This window comes from Ranitomeya variabilis, chromosome 6 (assembly GCF_051348905.1).
Source record: "Ranitomeya variabilis isolate aRanVar5 chromosome 6, aRanVar5.hap1, whole genome shotgun sequence".
In the NCBI taxonomy this organism is placed as follows: Eukaryota; Metazoa; Chordata; class Amphibia; order Anura; family Dendrobatidae; genus Ranitomeya; species Ranitomeya variabilis.
In genome coordinates this window covers 333347519-333370169 of record NC_135237.1, presented here as the reverse complement: position 1 = coordinate 333370169, position 22651 = coordinate 333347519, and the positions used below count along the sequence as shown (strand labels likewise).

At 42.7% G+C, this 22651-nt stretch overlaps 1 protein-coding gene across 1 annotated transcript in view; it reads left to right on the top strand.

The window, feature by feature from the left end:
• F13A1 (coagulation factor XIII A chain) overlaps window positions 1-22651 on the top strand; it is a 482528-nt gene that overhangs the window by 349961 nt on the left and 109916 nt on the right. Inside the window, exon 12 of the mRNA XM_077269818.1 lies at window positions 1747-2034. Coding sequence (XP_077125933.1) covers window positions 1747-2034 — 288 coding nt within the window. The remainder of the gene's footprint in view (window positions 1-1746; window positions 2035-22651) is intronic.

The window sequence follows — 22651 nt, the reverse complement described above, 5'->3', positions numbered from 1 at the left end:
ATGGGGCTCATTATGCTGCATGGAGCAATATATGGGGGCTCATTATAGTGTATGGAGCATTATATGGGGTCTATTCTGTGTGGAGCAATATATGGGGCTCATTATTATGTATGGAGCATTATGTGGTGCCCATAATGCTGTATGGAGCAATATATGGGTCTCATTATATTGTATGGAGTAATATATGGTCTCATTATTCTGTATGGAGCACTATATGGTACCCATAATACTATATGGAGCAATATAGGGGACTCATTATTCTGTATGGAGCAATATATGGGGCTCATTAATCTGTATGGAGAATTATATGGGGCTCATTATACTGTGTGGAGCAACATATGTGGCCTATTATATACTGTATGGAGCTATATATGGGGCTTATTATACTGTATGGAGCATTATATGGGGCTCATTATACTGTTTGAAACATTATAATGGGTCCATTGTGCAGTATGGAGCAATATATGGGGCTCATTATGCTGTATGGAGCAATATATTGGGCTCATTATACTGTATGAAACATTATATGGGGTCTATTCTGTATGGAGCAATATATGGGGCTTATTATTCTGTATGAAGCACTATGTGTTACCCACAATACTGTAGGGGGCAATATAAGGGACTCATTATTCTGTTTGGAGCACTATGTGGTACTCACAATACTGTATGGGGTAATATATGGTGCTCATTATTCTGTATGGAGCACTATCCAGTGACCATAATACTGTATGGGGCAATATATGGGGCTCATTATTCTGTATGGAGCACTATGTGTTCCCCATAATACTGTATGGAGGACTATACTGTCTGGTTTTTGACCTATTGTAGAGTTTACCATAGATATAACTCATGCAATGTAAGAAGTAAGTGAAATAGTTGGCATTGTACTATACTTATATTTCTCTGCCGTATCTGTGCATCATGAATTGTGATATGTGTTAAAGGGGCCCACTGAGAATCTTTAACCCAGGGCCCATGAAAACCTGGATCCGGATCTGGTGGGGGGGTTATTCAGACCTCAGCATTAAGAAAATTACTAGATCTGCAGTAGAGAACATAGTGATTTAATAAAAACTGCAGCCAGTAGAGCAGTAAGTTAGACATCGCTGGAATCAGGGTCTCTGCATCATGCTGCTGTCAGATGGGGTTGAAAAAACCTGGTGACATATTTCCTTTAAAGACACATGAATAATGCATAATTACAGCAGCAATTGTCTATGTGGCAACAGGCAACATGGCAAGAGGCTGTATTCAGCTAATAGTCCTGGAAGGGTACTGGCAGTGCATTACATTTCCCAGTCACTGTATTATTGTATTGCTTACTGGTAACAGAAACATTGAATATTCAGGAAATACTGAATATTCAAGATTTTTATCATAAGCCTTTTATTCAAAAGTTTTCTTTGTGAAAAAAATGTAACATTAAAGCATTAGTACTATAGAAAGTTGTACATATATGAGGGCTAATCAAATAATTTGCAAGCACAATAAGTAGATTTTGCCTTTGGCATAGACGACAAGGATCACACTTCAAACTGATTTCTTAATTTTGTTCTAGCAGCTGTCCCCCGAGATAATGAAGAGCTTCTGCTAGTGTTTTTGCTAAGTAGCCCAGAGTCCCCCTTTAGGTAAAATATATTTCAAATGCATAGATGTAGCAGAGCAAAATTTGCATGATGTAACGGAATGAGATTTTGCTGTATTTTTACTACCTTTAATTTTGATTGCACTTTTCTACTTTAACAGGTACTGAAGAAGAGAGATTGGCACTTGAGGCCGCTCTCATGTATGGTGTCAAAAAAGAATTTCAAGACGAGGAACAATTTCGCTCTGGCTTTGACACTACAATGGAATTTCAAGAGGATAATGCAATATTTGGCAGTGACTTCAAAGTCACTTTAACTTTCAAGAACCAAAGTTCTAATCTTTATACAGTGTCAGCCTTCCTAACAGGACATGTTGTGTTTTACACTGGAGTGCAGAAGGCAGAATTCAAGAACAAAACCCTCCAAGTGACTTTGGAGCCATTATCCAGTAAGCCACATTACATTATTCTCAAATATTAAGATATCCCCTATCCAGTAGATAAGGGATATTTTACTTATCACTGGGGAACTAACCACTAGGACACCCACAATTCCTAGATCTGGGATCTGGAAACAAAGAACTGCGTCCTGCAGAGCTCTGTCTTGAATGAAGCTGAGGTGCTCAACCTTTGCACCATTCATTGACTATAGAACTGCCGCAGAAAGTGGAGTATAACTGCTTCCAGCAGTCCCATAGACAATGAATGAAGCAAAGGTCACGCATGCGCTCCTTCACCCCATTCAAGATGAGTCTCTGCAGAGCCAGGCATGGGCTGCAGATCCCTATTGCGAAATAGTAGGTGGTCCCAGTGATCGGACCCCAGCTATCAGTAAGTTATTCCCTATCCTGAGAAATATTTTAGGTGTACCATTTAATAGGCATTGTACTTTTGAATCAATATATATGTCACTGGAAATTGTTTCTTGATTTTTTTTTTATTTGAAAACCATTGCTGATTTTATTTTTGACGGTTGTAGAAGCTATCAAGCCCATTACTACAGATAGATCACTTTGCTTTCTAGTGAATCATTCATTTACAACCTTGAAGCATCAAAGAATGTCAATGTCAAAGAATGGCAGGATGACAGGATTAAAATAACATTCTTACTCATTAAAATGACCTCTAACATAAATGTAAAGGTTTTATTTTAGGACAACTCCATCATCAATTTTTATTGCATAGCAAGCAATACTACTAAACAGAATGTGACATTCTTCTGACATGGATAAAATAATGCTCACCCCTTGTGACCCTCAGTCTATGTCATAGAAAATCCCTTTCCTGATTACCTGAGGGAGACGAGGTTACTGGCAGGTCTTGTTGGGTTTACAGCAAATCTAAGTATTTCACTCATTTAGCTTCAGTGAGTTACTATAAATGTGGTAAAGTATCAACGATATGTCGGGAAACAGTGAGGGCTCAATGAAAATTAAACCAAAAGCTAGGAAAAGTGAATGCAATAAATAACAATAATGCAATAATAATACATGCTAGGTACCGTGATGCAGCAAGAAACATTAAATAATGGTCTCATTTTAAATTCTCATCTTGAAATGCCCTATATTAGGGAAATCAGAGTCAATGATTGGGATCCTCCTATCAGGACCCCTATCGTTCGGCCGGTGCAGAGAACAAGTATAAAATATCTCTTCCTGTAATGTACAATGCAGATCTGTATATTGATTTTATTGATGGTTGGCCGTTGACTATGACAATCTGACTACGTGTGGTCTGTATAAAAAAGGCAAATCAGAGTTGATATGAAACAAACTGGCACAGCTGTTTCCTCTTAGTTCTTGTAGTCACAGTGGTCAGACTTTCTACATACAAGTACATTATGTTCACTCCCTGCTATAAATATATTATTTATGAGGGATAATTGTGTTTCGTGGTAAAAGGTACACAAAAAAATTCTGTTTCTTTAAGAATACGTAGCTCTGCATACAGCTTATGTATATAATGCATGGTCCCCAGGGTCCTGGTTTGGGTATTCAACTGCAGGCAGGTTTAAATTAGCAAGTGTCAGCATCTTCCATTCTAAGCAAAGTTCTAGACTTAATATCATTTATCATCCTCACAATAACTGATTCGTCATTTGACTGTTGAGGAGCTCATCAGTCCTTATATGTGTTTTAGCGCTTCTACTCACTAAGCTGCCATTGAGATAGGCATAGGAAGCGGTTTCATCAAAATGTCCAGGCTGGTTTATTAAACTTCATAAACTGCTAAGCATAAGCAAAATAAAAAGACAGCCTTTTACGGCACAGAGTGGAAAAAGCAAACAAAAAGTAAATAGTGCATACAGTAGTGCAGGTTCGCCATCTCAGGTTAGTGTCCTTTAACAAACACACTGTAGATCTCCACACCTCCAGTCACAGACACTGAATGAGACACCTGGTCTCCATTTCATCTACCATACTAAGCCCCCCGGGATGGGATATGTGAGCAGCCTGTCCCACCCATCTTTTTAACAGCTCATAAACCTGACTCTGATACGCCGTATTAACTCTCTCAGTACTATACGTGCTGGAGCCTGCTTTCCCGGGCTTACATCACTGAAGCAATCAACCTCGATGATGCATATCTGCCCTCCCTTCTGTCCGGTGGCCATCTTGCAACTACAACTTGCTTGATAAATTGTCCAAACTGAATTTGTGAACTTGACAGTACATTCAGTCTAGAGTCAATTCACATTGGAAAATCACTAATTTTTAAAGTGAGTTTACAGTAATAAAGTCACGCATGCAGTCAATTTTTAATGGATTTCACTTCATTGGTAAGTACGTACTGTATAATGCTATATTTCACACACAAAAAAAATCTTACAAAGCTTCTGTTTAAAGGTAACCTGTCACCAGGTTTGCCCCATATGTGATACAGCCAACACCTTTCAGTCCTCATATACAGCATACTTATATCTTGTATATATTTCCCCAATCTGGCCTGCATCAAAAGAAAAACGCCTTTCATTATAATCACCTATGGGTCTGTCCGCTCCGATGGGTGTCACTGGTCTTGGTTCAGCGCCTCCCTCCTTTCGATGCCATTCTTCTTCTGTGCTTTTATGTAATGATGGAAGGATACAACACCCTTTAACAAGATGTGCAGAATTATTAAGCAGCTTGTTTTCCTCAAATGGGGCAAAAAGAGATTTTACTGACTGAAAAGTAACAAATTGTTGCAAGTCTTACAGAGGCATGTAACACTCTTGAAATTGCTAAGATACTGAGCCATGATCACAGAACCATCAAAAATTTTGTTGCAAATAGTCAACAACAAAAAAGAAAGAAAAAAGTTGCACACTCACTGCCAAAGATCTGAGAGGAAACAAAAGTGAAGTGACCAGGAACACATTATCCTCCAGTGCTGTTATATTCCACAACTTCAACCTCCCTGGAGTGCACAGAAGTCTGAGGTGTTCAGTGAACAGAGACATGGCCAAGGTAAGGAAAGCTGAAACACGCAATCACTGAACACGACACAGAAGTAAAAACGTCAACACTGGGCCAAGAAATATCTGAAGACAAGTTTTTGAAAGGTTTTGTAAACTGATGAGATGAGAGTGACTCTTGATGGACTAGATTGATGGGCCCATTGCTGGATCAAAAACAGGCACATACCTCCACTTTGACCCAGACGCCAGCAAGGAGGAGGTGGGGTACTTATGTAATGCTGACCCTGACGAAGAAGGCCGAGCACCTTCGAAACGCGTTGGTTAGACGCCACCCTTTTTGGCTCCAACGCCGCTCTGTACTGTAGTGACGTCACTGTTCAGGCACCCACGAGCCGGCGTTAACGGCCATTTTTTCTTCTCCTCGCGGTTACCAGGGACGCCTTCGGCCGGGGCTCCCAGGTACCGCTACTGCTGCAATACCCGACGCTTTCATCCCCCGCCCTTCATTGACGCCGCACCGCACTCCACAGCGGACGCCAGACAGGACGCTGGAGCGGCTTAGCAATCACAACTAGGTAAGCACCATCTATACAGCTTGTATAGACATATATAAGCAAGGTATTAAGCACGTACAGCAGGTTTATATTGGATAGGGATCTGGATACTTCCTATCACATATTGGTATTAACCCCTACTGTCCATCATTACTGAACACGCACCCCCGAGCGCGGTCCCTCATATCCACATTGTGATATTCTAGCGCACATATTTTCTCCCAGGATAGGCACAGATCCTGTGTGGTCCAGCGGCTAGGGGTGCTCAGTCCTTACATCATCCCTTCACCCATTCCCCTTGCCATCAAACTGCCATTTACTTTTCCCTTCCCTCCTTGTGGAGAGCGCCATAGCGTGTGTAATTGCACTTATGTAATGCTGTTTGTTGGCCCCCCTGCATGGATCCCCTTCTCCCTTCATGCATGGACTGGCATACTCACTGCACCATGGTCCCCTGAATGCTCTCTGTCTTCCTGTTGCTCTACAAGGGGTAACGTATTAACATAGTCCTGTGCGGCCAATCCTGAACCCAAAATCCCTGGTCCTAGTGCAGCCTGTGCCTGAACCTCATCCCCCAGTCTGTGTGTGGCCAGTCCCTGATTCAGTTCATGAGACCTGTGTGTCTGCACGTGTGCCTATGAGTACCCCATACATCTGGACTGTTACAACCAGTCTCCGAATCAGCCCTGTATGAGACTCTGTGTCAGCAACCATTCTATAGAGGATCCAGAACTTAGTAGTCTGAACAGAGCCCTAGTCCTATGCGAATCTACGTACCGGACCCCGGGAGCCAGCAGCTACAGTATTGGGAACTGCCTAGAAGTGGTACCTGGTGGCTACCAGCAGTCTGACTATACAATCAGGAGCTCAAGTGAACACCCAGTAGATGCATAGCTATGCCCCTCCTAGATAAGCCTGGCCATGTGGCACAGTGAGTCTGCAAAACCACATGTGCCTGGCAACTTCTATGTGAAGTATTAGTAAAGGCTTGTTTGGACTTTTTCTGGTCAATGGACTTAAAATCAACTATCAAACCTACTTCCACTTTTTAGTAGACACTTTTTTGAAGCAGTTGGACAGGAAAAAGTCTGCATCTTTCAAGAAAACCAGGATTTTTATGCAGGACAATTCTCCATCGCAAACATCAAAGTACTCCACTGCTTGGCTAGCCAGTAAAGCCTTAAAAATGAAAAATAATGACATGGCCTCCTTCCCCTACCTGACCTAAATCCTATTGAGAGAGAACTTGTGCCTCATCTTAAATGAGAGATTTACAGTGAAGAAAAACAGTACACCTCTCTGAACAGTGTCTGGAGGCTGTGGTTGGTGCTGCCAAAAAAAGTTGATTGTCAACAGATTTAGAGATTGACAGACTCCATGAATGGAAGGCTTATGACTGTTTTTGAAAATTACAGTAACTGATATATATTTTTTAAATGTTAGAAATTTATTTTTGTACATTTTGAGTATTTTAGTCACTGTTCTCACTAATTAAATTAATCATAAAATAACACAAACTGAGAAATAATTGTTAACACAGTGTACATATGTATATAGGAGATGTGAAAATTGTTGAGCATACTGGCTTAGATGTCTCAGTGGCACTGACATTTTCCCATGGTCCTGATGTCACCGCAGTTCAGCCCGGCCTCGATTATGTCACCGCTGGTGAATGATGCTGCGCTTTCAGCAGCTCATTCACCAGTGGTTCTCAACCTGGACAGCCGCATCTTGGCACCGTCCAGGTTGAAGACTAATTATCCCTCAGTCATGGATTACGACATGGGACAGAACGACGGACAGGTATGTTATATTGTTGTTTTTTCATCTTATTTTTATTACAGGAGATTGAGGGCTTTGGTGGAATTAGGCGAGGTCGTAAGTATGGTTTAATTGAGAATATTTTTAAAGGAGTTTGTGTCATTTTTTTCAATTAAAGTATTTTATTCTGGTTGTGTCTTTATTTAACATATAACTATAGGATTAGTAAAGGATACACCTCTCCATTACTAAGGCTGGTTTCACACTTGCGTTTTTGTCTGCAGCGTTTTTTGCACAAAAAACGCATGCGTTTTTTTTCCTATATTTAACATTGAAAACGCATGCGTTTTTTTGCACATGCGTTTGGTCGCGTTTTCAAACGCATGCGTTTTTTGTCTGCATGCGTTCATTTTCAAAAATGCTACCTGCAGTATTTTCTTGCGCGTTTTTTTGCCGCGAAAAAACGCATGCGTTTTTTCGCGGCAAAAAAATACATTGCTGTCTATGTAAACGCATGCGTTTTTAAGCACATGCGTTTGTTTGCGCTAAAAACGCATGCGTTTTTATAGAAAAAAAAACAGAAAACACACTGAAAAGCCACCCACCACCATCAAGGTGATAAAGGGATCCAAACCCTAACCCTAACTCTACCCCTAACCTCACCCCTAACCGTTTAATGAACATTTTCTGACAGTCATATTGCCACGTATTTAAGTGCCACGTATCACGTATTTCAGTGCCACGTATGCCACGTGCCACGTATTTAAGTGCCACGTGCCACATATTTAAGTGCCACGTGCCACGTATTAAAGTGCCACGTGCCACGTATTTAAGTGCCACATATTTAAGTACCACATATTTAAGTGCCACGTGCCACGTATTTAAGTGCCACGTGCCACGTATTTAAGTGCCACGTGCCACGTATTTAAGTGCCACGTGCCACGTATTTAAGTGCCACGTGCCACGTATTTAAGTGCCACGTGCCACGTATTTAAGTGCCACGTGCCACGTATTTAAGTGCCATATGCCACGTATTTAAGTGCCACGTGCCACGTATTTAAGTGCCACGTATTTAAGTACCACGTATTTCAGTTGCACGTATTTCAGTGCCACGTATTTCAGTCACGTTTAGGGGTAGGGTTAGGGTTAGGGGTAGGGTTAGGGTTAGGGTTTTCTTGTTTTTTCTTGTGTTTTCTTGTGTTTTCTTGTGTTTTTCTATAAAAACGCATGCGTCTAAAAAACGCATGCGTTTTACCGCGTTTACATGCGTTTTTCACACATGCGTTTTTTAAAAAAACGCATGCAGATAAAAACGCAAGTGTGAAACCAGCCTAAGCCGTGGGCTTGAAGTCACGTGACAATACAAAGGTGACATCAACCCCACAAATAACCCCACTTGCCACCGCTACAGGGCAAGTAGGAAGAGCTGGGCAAAGTGCCAGAAAAGTCATATCTAATAGATGCGCCTTTTCTGGCAGCTGCAGGCTACTGTTTTTAGGCTGGGGGAGCTATATCAATGGCCCCTTACCAGCCCAGCCTGAGAATATCAGCCCCAGCTGTGAGCTTTAGCAAGGCTGGTTGTCAAAAATGGGGGGACTCCATGACATTTTTTAAATTGTTTATTTAAATAATTAAAAAAACAGCATGGGGACCCCTCTTTTTTGATAACCAACCTTGCTGAAGCTGACAGCTGAGGGTTGCTGCCCCCAGGTGTGAGTTTTGTCTGGTTGGTTAAAGAAAATAGGGGGGAACCCACGACGGGTTTTTCATTCATTTATTTTGTCATATCACAGGGGCCGGCTGAGGAATACCCCGATCATCCGCTCCTGCTATCACTGTTCTTGGCAGCAGCAGGAGTCGGATTATGGGAATAAGAGTCCCAAAAGCCCCCACCTGCTGTCATCATTCCGACTTTAATGTAACTCTCATAATTTTCCTCTGCTCGCGCCGATCGCCGGCAGAGCAGAGGAGAATGATAAGAGCCGTCTTCAGCACCTGCCGCTGGGGAACAGTGCTTACTGTAGCGCTTCTTCGCCGATGCCGATGGGTGTCACACAGAGGACATTGGACATGTCTGCATGTGGGGCACACAGACACACGGTCTGTGGAAATACACTGACATGTGCACAGAACCTCCCGTACGTGTGTCACATGTACCAGAGACACGGATGTGTGAAAAAGGCCTTAGTCTGTTTAAAGAGAATCTGTCAGCAAAGAATGACTGTTCAAACCAAGTACATCTCAGGGTGGCCCAATATTTAAAAAGGCCCTTCCAACTGCTTGGTTTCCATCTATCACCTCCCTTCTCTGAATTTATTAAGCCAGAGCTGTCATTCAAATAAGTAAGGAGGGTGGACATAGAGGGACAATAAAAGTGGGAAGGTGTATTTAAATGGCTCCGCCATTAAGCACAGAGCAGCGGGACTTAATTTGAGCAGTCATTCTTTGCTGACAGGGTTCATTTAGACAGGGCCGGGTTTTAGACAAAATATGGCTCTGGGCAAAAGATTATAATGGGGTTCCAAGTGCTAACATATTGCATCATCACACAGAAACATTTTGGTTGTATTTACTTGTGCTGAGTTAAGGCCGTAAAACGAGCGTGATCAACAATACTGAAGTTGTTAGATGCTTGTTTCCAGGCCCATTTACACCACCTGAGGAAGAATGATGGGCACAGCAAGATCACTTGTAGATCAATCTGTCCCCTTCAGTATCATGTTATCAGCAGTATAGATGAAGTTTTCACTGGGTGATGTGCTGCTGTGAACAATGATTTTTGTTCCGGCATAAACAATCCAGTCACTCAATGAAAAGGCAGCATTTTGCTTGTTTAGTATAATACATCCCTTAGTCCTCCACATAGTCTAATACACCCCATAGTTCTCCATATTATATAATGCACACCTTATAGTCCTCCATATAGTATAATATGCCTCATATACCTCCATATACTTTAATACACTCCCTATAGTCCTCCATATAGTATAATGCACTTCCCATAGTTCAAAACACTCCTCGTGTATGCTCCACATATCCTCCCTATAGTATAATACACTCCCCATAGTCCTCAATATAGTGTAATGCATCCCATAGTCCTCCATATTGTATAATACACCCACATAGTCCTCCATATAGTACAATGCACTCCTCATACTATAATGCACCCCATAGTCCTTCAAATAGTATTAAGCATTCTCCATAGTCCTCGATACAGTATAATGCAGGTCCCATAAAGTACATATAGTATAATGCACTCCCCATAGTTCTTGATAGAGTATAATGCAGCCTCCCTCATAAGGAATAATTCCACCTTCCTCACAGAGTTGCAACCCCCCTCATAGAGAATAATGCAGCCCCTCATAGAGTATAATGCAGCAACCTCATAGAGTATAATGGAGCCACCTCACAGAGTTTAATGCAGCCCCCATAGAATATAATGCAGCCCCCTCATATAGTATAATGCAGCCCCCATAGAGTATAATGCAGCCCCCTCAGAGTAAAATGCAGCCCCTCATAAAGTATAATGCAACCCCCTCATACAGTATAATGCAGCCCCCTCATAGAGTATAATGCAACCCCCTTATAGAGTATAATGCAGCCTCCTCATAGTGTATAAAGCAGCCATCCCATAGAGTGGAATGTAGCCCCCTTCTAGATTGTACTGCAGTCCCATCTTAGAGTATAATGCATTCCCCATAGAGTATAATGCAGCCACCCCATAGAGTATAATGTAGACACACATACACAGTATAATACAGCCCCACAGTCCTGCAGTATTATAAAAAATAAAAAAATACAATCATTATCTCTCCCTGTTCCCCGGCTGCTCTGGCTTCTGAAGTGCGTCTCAGCAGCCCTTCTGCTGCCAGAGCATTGCTTGCTATAAAGTGACGTCATTGTGTGCCGGCTGCGTCAGAGGCAGAGGGGGTGATGGGAGAGGGAGCATCATCTGGCTCTCGCCTCCATCACTGATTTTAACTGTATTGGCACCATGATACAATTGAATGCGCAATGCGGAGGGGACGGCACTGCTGAGCAATAAGAATATAAAGGCTCGTCTCAGTTTTGCCTGAAAACATCTTGATGATCCCCAAGAATTTGGGGAGAATACTCTGTGGACTGACAAGACAATAGTTTAACTTTTTGGAAGGTGAGTGTCCCATTACATCTGGCGTAGAAGTAACACAGCATTTCAGAAAAGGAATATCATACCAACAGTTAAATATGGTGGTGGTAGTGTGATGGTCTGGGGCTCTTTTTCTGCTTCAGGACCTGGAAGACTTGCTGTGGTAAGTGGAACCATGGATTCTGAATTCTACTAAAAAATCCTAAAGGAGAATGTCCATCTGTTCATGACCTCAAGCTGAAGTGCACTTGGGTTAAGCAGCAAGACAATGATCAAAAACACACCAGGAAGTTAACCTCTGACAGGCTTAAGAAAAACAAAATTGAAAGTTTGGAGTGGCCTAGTCAAAGTCCTGACCTAAATCTTATAGAGAAGCTGTGGCATTTCCTTAAAAAGGCAGTTCATGCTCGGAAACCCTCCAATGTGGATGAATTGCAACAATTATGCAAATATGAGTGGGCCAAAATTCCTCCAGAGCATTGTAAAAGACTCATTGCCGGTTATGACAAACACTTGATTAAAGTTATTGCTGCTAAGGGTGGTCCAACCAGTTATTAGGTTTAGGGGCAATCACTTTTTTCACACAGGGCCCTGTAGGTTTGGATTTCCTTTTCCCTTAATGACAAAGACCTTCATTTAAAAACTTGATTTTGTGTTTACTTGTGCAAAATATAAGTGTGACAAACATGCCAAAGAATAGGAAATCAGGAAGGGGCAAACACTTTTTCAAACCACTGTAAATGAATGGCCCTTTCATGAAGCACCGAGCGGCAGGACTTAGTTTGAACAGTCATTCTGTGCTGACTGCGTCCCTTTAACTGACTGTCTCTATGTAGTGTGACTTCAGGCAAAAAGGTCATCAGTCAGAGCTGGAGTGACAAAGGCTTCAGATATACATATAGCACTTCAGCCGCATTTGCATTTCAATTAAAGAGATATTACTGGACTTGTTTTTGAAAGAGGTATATGTGCATATAAATAGTTTAGAATGGGGGTGGAAGGAAATCTTGCTGACAGATTTCCTTTAAGCACATTTTGAGGACATACATAAATTTTATTTGCTGAAAAACTCCTTTCCTTTAAATTCGTGCTACAAGTTGCTAAAGCTGATGGAGGGTAGTGTTGAGCGATACCGTCCGATACTTGAAAGTATCGGTATCGGAAAGTATCGGCCGATACCGGCAAAGTATCGGATCTAATCCGATACCGATACCCGATACCAATACAAGTCAATGGGACTCAAGTATCGGACGGTATCCCTGATGGTTCCCAGGGTCTGAAGGAGAGGAAACTCTCCTTCAGGCCCTGGGAACCATATTAATGTGTAAAATAAAGAATTAAAATAAAAAATATTGCTATGCTCACCTCTCCGAGGGAACCGGCAGCGTTGTTTGCTTAAAATGCGCGCTTTTCCTTCCTTCCGTGACGTCACGGCTTCTGATTGGTCGCGTGCCGCCCATGTGGCCACGACGCGACCAATCACAGCAAGCCGTGACGTAATTTTCAGGTCCTTCTAGGCATTCAGTATTTTAAAATTACGTTCCGGCTTTGTGATTGGTCGCGTCGCGGTCACATGGGCGACGCGACCAATCAGAAGCCGTGACGTCACGGAAGGAAGGAAAAGCGCGCATTTTAAGCAAACAACGCTGCCGCTTCCCTCGGTGAGGTCCAGGCTGCGTCGGAGAGGTGAGTATAGCAATATTTTTTATTTTAATTCTTTATTTTACACATTAATGTTGTTTCGATACCGATACCACAAAAGTATCGGATCTCGGTATCGGAATTCTGATACAGCAAATATCGGCCGATACCCGATACTTGCGGTATCGGAATGCTCAACACTAATGGAGGGTAGTCCCCTGTTTACGATCCATGTCTATTAATCAAAATCTGGCATGCAGTTCTGTAACTGTATTCAATAAAAGAAATGGATGCACATTGATTTCGATGGTCTCTGTGCAATTCTTTATTTAGTGTGCATGGGCTTTGCAGAGAAAATGCGTATTCCACAGTGTTTGCTCTTAAAAAACAGTTGACTGAAGAGGGTCACCAGTCACGGAATCCCTAAAATCACCTGGTTTCAAGAGATATCCATATACTGAAATGGTTTTTTTACTAAACTGGCGAATTCCTTTAGTAAACATCATACTATTTCGTAGAGTGTGTACATTTAAAAAAATGTGAAAATACATTATGAATAAGTTTCTTGACTGAATGATTAATTGTGGGTATTAAAAATGTTGAACTTCTTGTCGAAATTCATGAAAATTGCAGGTTTCAGAAAATTCAAACAAATTGCAATTTGATTCACAAAAAATGCCCCCAAAAATGCCAGAGAAGGCTCAAATTATCTCGAATGCAGCTGTGCGAGCATCCTCATAATGTCTTGCAGTTATCACATCACATGGTATTGCACTACCAATCAGGAGCCTTTAGAAATACCCTGGTTTAGGGAAAGAGGGAAAAAAGACAAGTGCGGCGCTTCCTCTGATCATAATGCGTTTTTACCAAGAGTAAAAAAAAAATCTTTCAGTTTTGGTTATGCTCACCTTCAATCAGTAAGAAATGCACGATGAGATTCTCAAGGAATCAATTCTTTAGGCAACTGTCCTCCATGTCTTGTATAATCCAATAAGGTGTGCAGCTCACTTTGGACAACTATGTATTGATTCTGCTTTCGGATCTACAGGTGGTGAATTTTAAGGGAAAAAGAAGCTCCAAGCAAATGTGGCGCTAAACACCTTAGGATTTTTTAACACATCCACTTCCAGTGAAAAACTATTACTAAAAGTTTATTTATTTTCTCAAAAAAAAGAAATTTTTTTTTTAAATATTTTTAACCCATTTACCCCCAAGGGTGGTTTGCACGTTAATGACCAGGCCAATTTTTACAATTCTGACCACTGTCCCTTTAAACTTTGAATTTTTATGCCCTTAAATCACAGTTATGTCACACAAAATACTTAATAGGTAACATTTCCCACATGTCTACTTTACATAAGCACAATTTTGGAACCAAATTTTTTTTTGTTAGGGAGTTAAAAGGGTTAAAAGTTGACCAGCAATTTCTCATTTTTACAGCACCAATTTTTTAGGGACTACGTCACATTTGAAGTCACTTTGAGGGGTCTATATGATAGAAAATACCCAAGTGTGACACCATTCTTAAAACTGCACCCCTCATGGTGCTCAAAACCACATTCAAGAAGTTTATTAACCCTTCAGATATTTCACAGGAATTTTGGAATATTTAAAAAAAAATAACATTTAACATTTTTTCACAAAATTATTTAGCTCCAATTTATTTTATTTTGCCAAGAGTAACAGGAGAAATTGGACCCCAAACGTTGTTGTACAATTTGTTCTGAGTATGCTGATACCCCATATGTGGGGGTAAACCACTGTTTGGGCGCATGGCAGATCTCAGAAGGGAAGGAGCGCCATTTGACTTTTCAATGCAAAATTGACTGGACATTGAAACCCCCCACAAGTGACACAATTTTGGAAAGTAGACCCCCAAAGGAACGTATCTAGATGTGTAGTGAGCACTTTGACCCACCAAGTGCTTCACAGAAGTTTATAATGTAGAGCTGTAAAGATAAAAAATCTTATTTTTTCACAAAAATGATCTTTTCGCCACCAATTTTTTTTCCCAAGGGTAAGAGAAGAAAATTGACCCCAAAAGTTGTTGTGCAATTTGTCGTGAGTACACTGATACCCCATATGTGGGGGTAAACCACTGTTTGGGTGCATGGCAGAGCTCAGAAGGGAAAGAGAGGCGTTTGACTTTTCAATGCAAAATTGACTGTAATTGAGATGGGACGCCATGTTGCGTTTGGAGAGCCCCTGATGTGCCTAAACATTGAAACCTCCCACAAGTGACACCATTTTGAAAAGTAGACCCCCTAAGGAACTTTTCTAGGTGTGTGGTGAGCACTTTGACACACCAAGTGCTTCACAGAAGTTTATAATGAAGAGCCCTAAAAATAAAAAATCATATTTTTTCACAAAAATATATTTTTGCCCCCATTTTTTTCCCAAGGGTAAGAGAAGAAAAATTGGACCCCAAAAGTTGTTGTTCAATTTGTCCTCAGTACGCTGATACCCCATATGTGGGGGTAAACCACTGTTTGGGTGCATGGCTGAACTCGGAAGGGAAAGAGCACCGTTTGACTTTTCAATGCAAAATTGACTGAAATTGAGATGGGACGCCATGTCGCGTTTGGAGAGCCCCTGATGTGCCTAAACATTGAAACCTCCCACAAGTGACACTATTTTGGAAAGTAGACCCCCTAAGGAACTTACCTAGATGTGTGGTGAGCACTTTGAACCCCGAAATGTTTCACTACAGTTTATAATGCAGAGCCATGAAAATAAAAATACTTATTTTTCCACAAAAATTATTTTTTAGCCCCCAGTTTTGTATTTTCCAAGGATAACAGGAGAAACTGGACCACAAAAGCTGTTGTCCAATTTGTCCTGAGTACGCTGATACCCCATATGAGGGAGAAAACTACTGTTTGGGTGCATGGCAGAGCTTGGAATGGAAGGAGCGCCTTTGGAATGCAGACTTAGATGAAATGGACTGCAGGCATCACATTGAGTTTGCAGAGCCCCTGATGTACCAAAACAGTAGAAACACCCCACAAGTGACCTCATATTGGAAAGTAGACCCCCTAAGGAACTTATCTAGATGTGTGGTGAGCACTTTGAACCCACAAGTGTTTCACTACTGTGAACCCACACCCCTAACCCTGACACACCCCTAACCCTGACACACCTCTAACCCTAATCCCAACCGTAAATGTAATACAAACCCTAACTTTAGCACCAGCCCTAACTTTAGCCCCAACCCTAACCCTAACTTTAGTCCCAACCCTAACCCTAACTGTAGCCCCAACCCTAACTGTAGCCCTTACCTTAACTTTAGCCCCAACCCTAACTTTAGCCCCAACCCTAACCCTTACTTTAGCCCCAACCCTAACCCTAACTTTAGCCCCAAACCTAACCCTAACTGTAGCCCCAACCCTAAACCTAACTGTAGCCCCAACCCTGTCATGATTCCCAATGGCAGGGACATGGGCAAAAACGGACTAGCTCTAGGAAGATGGTAACTCAGGTAACCGCAATGCTGAACCTAACACGCAAATAGAAGTAGCCAGGGGGTGTGCCTACGTTGATCTCTAGACACCTCGCGCCAGCCGGAGAGCTAACTACCCCTAGAAGAGGAATACACAGACCTGGCTTGCCTCCAGGGAAACCCCAAAAGTTATAGTAGCCCCCCACATGTAATAACGGTTAGGTAAGAGGAAAACACAAACGCAGTATGAATATAGTTTCAGCAAAGTGAGGCCCTCTGACTAGATAGATGAAAATACAAAAGAGGACTTCGTGGTTACCTCAAAACCCTAGGCAGCCATCCTGAAACTACCTTAACTTCGTTATCAACTCATGACACCGGAGTAGTTACTTCAGATCACTAGAGCTTCCAGCAGCACAAGAAATATAAATGCATGCTGGACAAAACAAACACAAAAAAAGACAAAGATTCAACTTAGCTGAATTGTAGACTTGGAGCAGGTAGCAAGCAACAGAGATGCTCTGGTAACATTGATTGCCGGCACTAGAGTGACTGAGAAGCCAGACTAAATAGGAAACTCCCAATTTCCTGATGAAAACAGGTGCACTGGAAACACAAGACCAAAGTCAACCAGTACCACCAGTAGCCACCAGAGGGAGCCCAAAAACAGAATTCACAACAGTACCCCCCCTTAAGGAGGGGGCACCGAACCCTCATGAGAACCACCAGGGCGATCTGGATGCGCCCTATGAAAGGCGCGAACCAAATCAGAGGCATGAACATCAGAGGCAGTCACCCAAGAATTATCCTCCTGACCGTATCCCTTCCATTTAACCAGATATTGAAGTCTCCGTCTGGAAATACGAGAGTCCAAAATCTTCTCCACAACATACTCCAATTCACCCTCCACCAGCACAGGAGCAGGAGGCTCAACAGAAGGAACAACCGGTACCTCGTACCTCCGCAACAACGACCTATGGAAGACATTATGAATGGTGAAAGATGCTGGAAGGTCCAAACGAAAAGATACAGGATTAAGAATCTCCAAAATCTTATAAGGACCTATGAACCGAGGTTTGAACTTAGGAGAAGAGACCTTCATAGGGACAAAGCGAGAAGACAACCACACCAAGTCTCCAACACGGAGATGATGACCCACACGACGATGACGATTAGCAAACTGCTGAGTCTTCTCCTGAGACAACTTCAAATTGTCCACCACATGACTCCAAATCCGGTGCAGTCTATCCACCACAGAATCCACTCCAGGACAATCCGAAGACTCCACCTGACCAGACGAAAAACGAGGGTGAAACCCTGAATTGCCAAAGAAAGGAGAAACCAGAGTAGCAGAACTGGCCCGATTATTGAGGGCAAACTCTGCCAATGGCAAAAAGGCGACCCAATCCTCCTGATCAGCAGACACAAAACACCTCAAATACGTCTCCAAGGTCTGATTAGTTCGCTTCGTCTGGCCATTAGTCTGAGGATGGAACGCAGATGAAAAAGACAAATCAATGCCCATCCTGGCACAGAACGCTCGCCAGAACCTAGACACAAATTGAGATCCTCTGTCAGACACGATGTTTTCCGGGATACCATGCAAGCGAACCACATTCTGAAAAAATAAAGGAACCAACTCCGATGAAGAAGGCAATTTGGGCAAGGGTACCAAATGAACCATCTTAGAAAAACGGTCACACACCACCCAAATGACAGACATTTTCTGAGAAAACGGGAGATCCGAGATAAAGTCCATAGAGATGTGCGTCCACGGCCTCTTCGGAATAGGCAAGGACAACAACAATCCACTAGCCCGAGAACAGCAAGGCTTGGCCCGAGCACAAACATCACAAGACTGTACAAAGGTACGCACATCCCGAGACAGGGAAGGCCACCAGAAGGACCTGGCCACCAAATCTCTGGTACCAAAAATTCCAGGGTGGCCCGCCAACACAGAAGAATGAACCTCTGAGATGACTCTACTGGTCCACTCATCTGGAACAAACAATCTCCCAGACGGACAACGATCAGGCTTATCAGTCTGAAACTCCTGCAAAGCACGTCGCAAGTCTGGGGAGACAGCAGACAAAATCACTCCATCCTTAAGGATACCCGTAGGCTCAGAATCACCAGAGGAGTCAGGCTCAAAACTCCTAGAAAGAGCATCTGCCTTCACATTTTTCAAGCCCGGCAAGTATGAAACCACAAAATTAAACCGAGAGAAAAACAATGACCAGCGCGCCTGTCTAGGATTCAGACGCCTGGCGGACTCAAGGTAAATCAGATTCTTGTGATCAGTCAAGACCACCACCTGATGTCTAGCACCCTCAAGCCAATGACGCCACTCCTCAAATGCCCACTTCATAGCCAAGAGCTCCCGATTGCCGACATCATAATTTCGCTCGGCGGGCGAAAACTTTCGAGAGAAGAATGCACATGGTCTCATCACTGAGCAATCGGGACTTTTCTGCGACAAAACCGCCCCCGCTCCAATCTCGGAAGCATCAACCTCAACCTGAAAAGGGAGCGAAACATCAGGCTGGCGCAACACAGGGGCAGAGGAAAAGCGGCGCTTAAGCTCCCGAAAGGCCTCCACAGCCGCAGAGGACCAATTGGCAACATCAGCACCCTTCTTAGTCAAATCAGTCAGAGGTTTAGCAACACTTGAAAACCCAGTTATAAATCGACGATTGAAATTAGCAAAGCCCAAGAACTTCTGAAGACTCTTCAGGGAAGTAGGCTGCGTCCAATCACAAATAGCCCGAACCTTGACAGGATCCATCTCAACAGAAGAAGGGGAAAAAATATACCCCAAAAAGGAAATCTTCTGAACCCCAAAGATACACTTTGAGCCCTTTACAAACAGAGAATTGGACCGCAAAACCTGAAAAACCTTCCTAACCTGTTGAACATGCGACTCCCAGTCATCCGAAAAAATCAAAATATCATCCAAATACACAATCATAAATTTATCCAGGTATTTACGGAAAATATCGTGCATAAAGGACTGAAAGACTGAAGGAGCATTAGAAAGACCAAAAGGCATTACCAAATACTCAAAATGGCCCTCGGGCGTATTAAATGCAGTTTTCCACTCACCTCCCTGCTTAATCCGCACCAAATTATACGCACCCCGAAGATCAACCTTAGAGAACCACTTTGCCCCTTTAATACGAGCAAATAAATCAGTCAATAGTGGCAAAGGATACTGGTATTTGACTGTAATCTTATTCAACAGGCGATAATCAATACAGGGCCTCAGGGAGCCATCTTTTTTACCCACGAAAAAAAAAACCTGCTCCTAAAGGGGATGAGGATGGACGGATATGTCCCTTTTCCAAGGACTCCTTAATATACTCTCGCATAGCAGCATGCTCAGGCACAGACAGATTGAACAAACGACCCTTGGGAAACTTGCTGCCCGGAATCAAGTCTATAGCACAATCGCAATCCCGGTGAGGGGGGAGAGAACTAAGTTTAGGCTCCTCAAAAACATCACAATAATCAGACAAAAATGCCGGAATTTCAGAGGGAGTAGATGAAGCAATGGAAACCAAAGGTACTTCCCCATGAGCCCCCTGACATCCCCAACTTAACACAGACATTGTTTTCCAGTCAAGGACTGGATTATGAGTTTGCAACCATGGCAATCCAAGCACTAAGACATCATGCAAGTTATGCAACACAAGGAAGCGAATCACCTCCCGATGGTCAGGAGTCATACACATAGTCACTTGTGTCCAGAATTGTGGTTTATTCCTAGCGAAAGGTGTGGAGTCGATACCCTTCAGAGGGATAGGAACTTCCAAAGGCTCTAGGCTAAACCCACAACGTCTGGCAAAGGACCAATCCATAAGACTCAAGGAAGCGCCAGAATCCACATAGGCATCCACAGAAATAGTTGATAATGAACAGATCAAAGTTACAGACAAAATAAACTTAGACTGTAAGGTGCAAATTGCAAAAGACTTATCAACATTTTTTGTGCGTTTAGAGCATGCTGATATAACATGAGCAGAATCACCACAGTAGAAGCACAACCCATTTTTACGCCTATAATTCTGCCGTTCACTTCTGGACAGAATTCTATCACATTGCATAATCTCTGGTGCCTGCTCAGAAGACACCGCCAAATGGTGCACAGGTTTGCGCTCCCGTAAACGCCGATCAATCTGAATAGCCATAGTCATGGATTCATTCAGACCTGTGGGCGTAGGAAACCCCACCATGACATCTTTAACGGCGTCAGAGAGACCTTCTCTGAAATTCGCCGCCAGGGCACACTCATTCCACTGAGTAAGCACAGACCATTTTCGAAATTTTTGACAATATATTTCAGCTTCATCATGCCCTTGAGAGAGGGCTATCAAGGCCTTTTCAGCCTGAATCTCCAAATTAGGTTCCTCATAGAGCAACCACAGTGCCAGAAAAAACGCATCCACATTAAGCAGCGCAGGATCCCCTGGTGCCAATGCAAATGCCCAATTCTGGGGGTCACCCCGCAACAAGGAAATAACAATCTTAACCTGCTGAGCGGGGTCTCCAGCGGAGCGAGATCTCAGAGAAAGATACAATTTACAATTGTGCTTAAAATTCAAAAAGCGAGATCTATCTCCAGAAAAGAACTCAGGTATAGGGATCTTGGGTTCAGACATAGGAGCATGTATAACATAGTCTTGGATATTTTGAACCTTAGAGGCAAGAGTATTAAGATTTGAAGCTAAACCCTGGATATCCATTTCTCAACAGCAGAGGTCTGAGCCATTCAGGGGTTAAGAGGAGAGGAAAAAAAACAAAAAACAGCAGATTGCAATTATGGCTAGACAGAACCTCTGAGTAAAAAAAAAAAAAAAAGTGTCAGAAACTTCTTTTTTTTTTTTTCTCTCCTTCTTTAGCCAATACCTTTAATACATTATGGCCGGCAATACTGTCATGATTCCCAATGGCAGGGACATGGGCAAAAACGGACTAGCTCTAGGAAGATGGTAACTCAGGTAACCGCGATGCTGAACCTAACACGCAAATAGAAGTAGCCAGGGGGTGTGCCTACGTTGATCTCTAGACACCTCGCGCCAGCCGGAGAGCTAACTACCCCTAGAAGAGGAATACACAGACCTGGCTTGCCTCCAGGGAAACCCCAAAAGTTATAGTAGCCCCCCACATGTAATAACGGTTAGGTAAGAGGAAAACACAAACGCAGTATGAATATAGTTTCAGCAAAGTGAGGCCCTCTGACTAGATAGATGAAAATACAAAAGAGGACTTCGCGGTTACCTCAAAACCCTAAGCAGCCATCCTGAAACTACCTTAACTCCGTTATCAACTCATGACACCGGAGTAGTAATTTCAGATCACTAGAGCTTCCAGCAGCACAAGAAATATAAATGCATGCTGGACAAAACAAACACAAAAAAAGCCAAAGATTCAACTTAGCTGAATTGCAGACTTGGAGCAGGTAGCAAGCAACAGAGATGCTCTGGTAACATTGATTGCCGGCACTAGAGTGACTGAGAAGCCAGACTAAATAGGAAACTCCCAATTTCCTGATGAAAACAGGTGCACTGGAAACACAAGACCAAAGTCAACCAGTACCACCAGTAGCCACCAGAGGGAGCCCAAAAACAGAATTCACAACACAACCCTAACTGTTGCTCCAACCCTAACCCTAACTGTAGCTCCAACCCTAACCCTAACTCTAGCCCCAACCCTAACCCTAACTGTAGCCCCAACCCTAACCCTAACTGTTGCTCCAACCCTAACCCTAAATGTAGCCCCAACCCTAACCCTAACTGTAGCCCCAACCCTAACCCTAACTGTTGCTCCAACCCTAACCCTAACTGTAGCCCCAACCCTAACCCTAACTGTAGCCCCAACCCTAGCTGTAGCCTTAACCCTAACTTTAGCTCCAACCCTAACCCTAAATTTAGCCCCAACCCTAACCCTAATAGGAAAATGGAAATAAATACATTTTTTAAATTTTATTATATTTCCCTAACTAAGGGGGTGATGAACGGGGTTTGATTTACTTTTATAGAGGGTTTTTTAGTGGATTTTTATGATTGGCAGCTGACACACACTAAAAGACACTTTTTATTGCCAAAAATAGTTTTTGCGTCTCCACATTTTGAGAGCTATAATTTTT